The 6,276-nt window shown below is 33.0% G+C and overlaps 1 protein-coding gene across 7 annotated transcripts in view; it reads left to right on the top strand.

Moving 5' to 3' along the window:
* Positions 1 to 5,252, top strand: part of LOC119600800 (ATP-binding cassette sub-family G member 4) — a 20,543-nt gene extending 15,291 nt beyond the window's left edge. For 6 of the 7 annotated variants that reach the window (XM_037951349.1, XM_037951348.1, XM_037951351.1 and 3 more), the window contains exons 2-10: positions 1 to 342; positions 2,633 to 2,803; positions 2,876 to 3,012; positions 3,082 to 3,227; positions 3,292 to 3,530; positions 3,596 to 4,006; positions 4,077 to 4,177; positions 4,244 to 4,605; positions 4,676 to 5,249. The exon at positions 1 to 342 is cut by the window's left edge and continues 82 nt beyond it. In XM_037951349.1, the coding sequence (XP_037807277.1) occupies positions 24 to 342; positions 2,633 to 2,803; positions 2,876 to 3,012; positions 3,082 to 3,227; positions 3,292 to 3,530; positions 3,596 to 4,006; positions 4,077 to 4,177; positions 4,244 to 4,605; positions 4,676 to 4,817 (2,028 nt within the window). In that variant the 5' untranslated portion in view covers positions 1 to 23 and the 3' untranslated portion in view covers positions 4,818 to 5,249. Of the gene's footprint in view, positions 343 to 2,632; positions 2,804 to 2,875; positions 3,013 to 3,081; positions 3,228 to 3,291; positions 3,531 to 3,595; positions 4,007 to 4,076; positions 4,178 to 4,243; positions 4,606 to 4,675 lie in introns of all 7 variants that reach the window. The other variant, XM_037951347.1, reaches the window with a different exon arrangement.
* The last annotated feature ends 1,024 nt before the right edge of the window (positions 5,253 to 6,276 follow it).

Here is a 6,276-nt window from a genome sequence, read left to right as displayed (position 1 = left end):
AAAGTATTTTTTTACATATACACATGTTATCAGCCAGAGATCAATTTTTTTCCGCTACGGCGCCTTCAACAGCCGCTATGGGCTTGGGTCTTGAAGTTGTCAGTGAATCCCAGCCTCCAGTTTATAACACCACAACAATGCCTTTGTTAACATCGAATGGTCATCTCGATTATAAGAATGGCGGACGTACACCCGCAAATTCACCCGTCGAAACACAGGCACCAACACTCAAATCAGAAATGGCCAAAGATGGAGGACGTTTTTCGAATTTACCCTCTCGTGAACCGATCGATATGGAATTTAAAAATCTATCGTTAACAGTTAATTTGGGATTTAGAAGAGGTATGTAAATAAATGTTTTTAAACTAAAATTTAACTTTAATTTAATGCAATTACGATTGCCATATGTTTCAATCTTATCTAGTTTTAAAATCAAACGACAATATATATAGTAAATATGAACATATTATATCTAATCATTTAAAGCGTTTAGAGATTAATTCAATTGCAAAACCTTGAACTTTAAAATCATTTCATTAACTTTTAGCCCTTTTCTATTATTTTAGTAATTATATAAAAAATAATTTCACATTTAAGAAATTATAGAAATTTAATATTAAAGTCGAAGGGGTTTACAATGTATAGAGAAATAATTCGACCTTATCGTTTATAACTTAGGCACATAGTACCTAAAAATTGTTTACTTTATTTCGCCTACTTTTTTTCAAATAACATAATTAATGTATAATTAAATACTTCTAGTTCTACCTTTAAATTAATTTAACAACAAAATGTTATCTTATCGTTTGTACTGTTAAGAAATTCCATCATCCATAATTAACCAAATGGCAGGTGAATGACGATCATAATTTCGGTGTTTTATTTTCGAAAAAAAAAAAAATGAAAATAAAAATGTTAACTTCAAAGAATATTGTAAAATTTAAAATGATAAACACGAGTTGGTATGAAATTAATGACGGATATAATAAAATAGTTCTTGTTCATAAAAAAACGTTTATGGCTACTCGTATTAGGAAAAATTGCAACTGTTAAATATTTATGTTTAAATTATGCAATATATTTCTCAATATAAACTATTTTTTCACGTTTTATTAATTGGGATTAGTTGAATTTGTAATCCAAATATTTTTGAGATCTTGTCGAATATTTACTCTTCCCTCAATCAATCAAGTTCCTCTATTAAAATGTCATCTTGTGAGTTGGTGATTACCAGCTCGTTCTTAGGTTTTAACTTCTCCAGATAACCTGTAGTGTCTAATGATGCCGTGCAGACTCTGTTGTTGGTACTTCAATGTCGTAGTCAAAGCAAGTGGTAAAAGCCTTTCCACTGGGCAACTTCCCAATTTTGAAGGAGACATCTTCAGAGGCTAAGTAACCTATACGTTTGTTCATGACATGTCTAGTCTTGGAGTCCAGGTCGGTACCTACCACAAGAAGAATTCCCTCATGGTCAGTTTCTCTGTGAAAGACCTACCACTTCTCCACTGTCATCACCCCGTTGGAAGTACTTCGTTGCGTAATGGAAACCTTCCCATTTTTGAAGGAAGCATCTTAAGAAGCGAAAAAGCCCATAACTTTGTTCCTGGCAAGGTTAGCCCTGGAATGCAGATAGATGCCTACCACAAAAAGAATTCTCTTAGAGTACTCTTCTCTGTAAAATACCTCCCATTTCTCCACGGCCTTTTTAGAATTATGGCCGCCAATAATATGTAGACAGTGGACTTTGAGAGCAAAGGACAGTTCTGCTTAGTGGCTTCGCAGTGTGGAGGGATATTTTCCATAATGTAGAGGGATATTTTGCCCATCGGATCACCGATGTACTTAGATCATACTGGGGTCCTCTCTTGGCTGCTTTTTCGTTATTTCCCTTTTCAACGTCTAGCTTCTAAACATCCTTTCCTTCGAGGTTGATTTTTCTCATGTTCTTTTATTTCCAATAGCTGTTTAGGCCTTTTCACTTGTAGGATTCTGACTGGAGGCACCTTTGAGAAAGGTATGGTTTGACTTTGCCAGTATGTTTGAAAACGTGGAGCTGTTTTTTTTTTTCTTTTGGGGGAGTGTTCTGTCCCTATTTGTCTCACAGGTTGAGAGAGAATCTGATAGATCTGTTTTCCGCTATTTAATCTACTGCATTGTTGTTGGAATAAGGTATGATGGTGTTGTTATTACCATTTAAGGATACAGATTCTGAACCCTCACTCATCTTAAAAGGCTGAAGTTGGTTAGAGCTCTCTCCGAGTATATCCTTCTCTTTCACCTCTACATTTTATATATTTACAGTTAGCGCATTGTCCGCTAGGGAAGCAAAGGTACCCATCTCCGTAGTAGTCTTTTATTGATGTCGAAGATTGCATGACAATCAGATCAACACCTGCCGTCGGTTTTTAATTAATCTTCCCATTGATTGTTTTTTGTTTTAGGGAAACATCTCTGCAGACGATTATGGTTTGTGGGAAATACTCTATTCCCCAGGGTGGACAGTTCCTTTCCTGCCCTTCCTTCTCCCCCAATCTACCACCGTTTCTCATATTTTGATTCTGATATTTTTTTAGATAATTAACGCCTATTTGAAGATCTTATAGAACTGAGCATTTTCTTCTATTTCTTGCAGGAAACAAAGAAATTTTACACAATGTTTCGGGAAAGTTTCCCGGTAGTCAATTAATTGCCATTATGGGACCTTCGGGAGCTGGTAAATCTACACTGTTAGATGCGCTATCCGGTTTTAAGACAACCGGAGTAAATGGTTCCTTATTGGTGAATGGAAGACGTAGAGATTTGGGTAGGTCCAATAAAAATTTAACTAATGAATACATCTCAAGAAAACAATTAATTTAAATTAAAATAATTTTAGCCACCTTTAGACGCATGTCCTGCTATATAACGCAAGATGATCGTTTACAGCCATTGCTGACAGTTAATGAAAATATGCATATAGCAGCTGATCTTAAATTGGGACCCAATGTTTCCTATGAGGAAAAGGAATCCAGAGTAAGTTTCACAGCTTTTGAGGGTTACTTTATGAGAAGTTTAAGAGAATTTATGTATTTGGGTTTTTAGATAGAAGATATTTTGCTATTGCTGGGCTTATATGAACACGATCAAACCATGACAAAACGTTTATCGGGCGGTCAAAAGAAGAGGCTTTCTATAGCAATGGAACTTATTAATAATCCAACTGTGATGTTTTTGGATGAACCCACAACGTAAGTGTAGAAATTTTTAACAAATAAAATTTCCGAACTGAAATTTATTTTCTTTTTTAAACAGAGGTCTTGACAGTAGCTCTTGTACCAAAGTTTTAGAATTATGTAAAAAACTTGCCCAACAAGGACGTACCATTATTTGTACCATCCATCAACCCACTGCCAAATTATTCCAGATTTTCGATCAAGTCTATGTTTTAGCTGCTGGTAATTGTGTCTACCAGGGCAGTACCGAAAGATTGGTGCCATTTTTACAAACTGTCGATTTACCTTGTCCCATGTATCACAATCCAGCCGATTATAGTAAGTTTAGGGAAATTTTAATAGATAGAAGTTATTTTAATAAATAAATTTTATTACAATTTTAGTAATAGAATTAGCCTGCGGTGAATATGGCCAGGATAAGGTGGAAACCTTAATATCTGCCTCGGAAAATGGCAATTGTTTAACGTGGTTCAATAATCCCGAGAGTATATTAAAATCGGAGGAACTAATGCGTAAATATCCCATACCGAAAAAGACAAAGAAACGTTCTTTGGAAGATACTAGTTTTTTCAATCAATTATCGGTTCTTATGCATCGTGGTTATATCAAAGCTAAACGTGATACTACTTTAACACATTTACGAATTGGTGTTAATGTTTTTGTGGCCATTATATTGGGTGCCGTCTATGCCAATTCGGGTAAAGAGGGTTCTCGTGTTATAGACAATTATAATTTATTATTTGCGATTTTAATTCATCATTCCATGACAACTATGATGTTGACGGTCTTAACATGTAAGTTTTGGGGGGAAGAAATTTGATTCTAAAGTTTGGTTTTATGTTAATTTTTTTAATTTATTTACAGTCCCCATAGAAATGTCTATATTACTAAAGGAACACTTTAATCGTTGGTATTCTTTGAAAGCCTATTATACATCAATCACTTTGCTAGATCTTCCCATATCGGTAAGAACTTTAAAGCACTTTTTCTTAAACATTTTTTATTCAAAACTATTTGCCTTTTATTTATAGATTGTTGGCAGTTTATTGTTTACCATTATTATCTATCTATGGAGTTATCAGCCCATGGAATGGTTTAGATTTTGGATGTTCTTTGCCATTAGTGTTCTTACCGTGTTTGTGGGTCAAAGTTTTGGTCTAATGATTGGTGCCTGGTTCGATGTAGTGAATGGTACTTTCTTGGCTCCCGTCCTAACCATACCCATGATGATGTTTGCTGGTTTTGGTGTAACACTACATGATATGCCCGGCTACTTACAATGGGGCAGTCATATTTCATATCTGCGCTATGGTTTAGAGGGTTTTGTGGGTGCCATTTGGGGCGAAAATCGTGGTACATTGGAGTGTGAAGAAGCCCCCTATTGCCATTATCGGTAAGTGTTCATTATAGATTCTTAATGATGGTAAAGTAATTAATTATATTTTTCTTTTTTTTTTTCTCAGTTATCCCCGTAAATTTTTGGAAGAAATTACCATGCGTGGCGATCAGTTCTGGAATGATATTATTGCTTTGTGCATAATTGTTCTGATATTTAGAATAGCTTCATTTGTTATACTTAGGGCCAAAATTAAGTCGGTTAAGTAAATAATTCTTTTTTACAATTAAATTGTTGTGTGCAATAAAATAATTAATGCAATGTTAAAGTGTACATATGTAATTATGTATGTAGTTTAAATTTTTTATAATTATTTTAATTTTATTTCATTTTTTTTAAATTAAATTTTTTGTTTTTATTTTGTGTATTTTATTTGTATTTTTAATTTTAATAATTAATCTTTTTATTAGTCATTATTATAATTATTTTAATTACGAAATTTGTTTTTTATTAAATTAAAACTATTAAACATAATTAAATTTATATGTACTTGTCATATACCAATACGTTCATTAAGACTGACAGAGTTTTAACAAATGTTTTGTGAACGTGTAATTAAATAAAAACTGTATGTAATTATGTTTGTATTATTTTTTAAATAAAATTACAAAAAAATAATTAACATTTTTTTGTTTAAATTTGAATTTTTGCACACATTTTTTGTTAACGTCATAAAAGTTTTACTTTGTTTATATTTGTGTTCTAACGTGTTTAATAAACAAATTGTTAATCAAGCATGAATCTTCAAACAATGTATGACTGTATTAAGGTTTGTTTACCTTTATTCATAAATGATTTTTTAAAATTAAGGTTGAATTTTATTCTAGTTAAGTCACTGTTACAGTGAAGTTTTTTTTTTTAAATTGATTCGTAAACAAGTGTTCTATATTCGGCAGAGCCGAATCTTATATCAATCCAATAGTGTACCAAGTTTGTAGTTGTAGTTGCATTTACGGACCCAAGCGGGTCGGTCACTGTCCGGCTGCTTCAACAACCTAACCTACAAGAAGAATGAAACATATGCTATCAATTTAAAGTGAATTCCGGAAGGAACCTTTTGTTATTTGCTACCACTATTTAATCATTTACTGGTTTTATTATCGTATCGATATTAGAATGAACAAAAGTGATCTCAGAATACTAACGGGACTACTCACGGGACACTGAGGTCTCAGATATCATCAATTCATCCTAGGAAACGCCATATCGAAGCTATGCAGATTTTGTGGCTGTCAGGAGGAAACTTCAAAACACATATTGTGCAATTGTCCAACACTAAGTACTCGTCGAGAAAGAATCTTAGATGCTACAACACTTGCCCCGAAGGATATATTAAACCTTTCACCAATCAAACCTGTTATTTTCATACGTGAATTAAACCTGTTATGGTGAACCCATAGGCCGCTTAGGTCTCTCTCTAATCTAAATCTAGGATGAACATCAATGTGATTTTCGTTATAAAACATTTAGTGAGGTTTTGGGTCATGACTCATAAGCTAAACTCTAAAGAATTTTTTGATAGTGGATATACAATTGGGCCGAGTTAATTGTGATTTTTCTTGTTAAGTATTAAGATATTCGTTATAGAATATTTAACGTTAATTTCGAAGTTTGAAGTTAATAATTTCAATATAAATAAAAGATAATAAAAAAAAAACAAAATACTTG

Source organism: Lucilia sericata, unplaced genomic scaffold, assembly GCF_015586225.1.
Source record: "Lucilia sericata isolate MDLA Ls3-8-SP2 unplaced genomic scaffold, ASM1558622v1 Contig000122F_arrow, whole genome shotgun sequence".
NCBI classification, from domain to species: domain Eukaryota; kingdom Metazoa; phylum Arthropoda; class Insecta; order Diptera; family Calliphoridae; genus Lucilia; species Lucilia sericata.
This window is presented reverse-complemented; position numbering and strand designations above follow the sequence as displayed.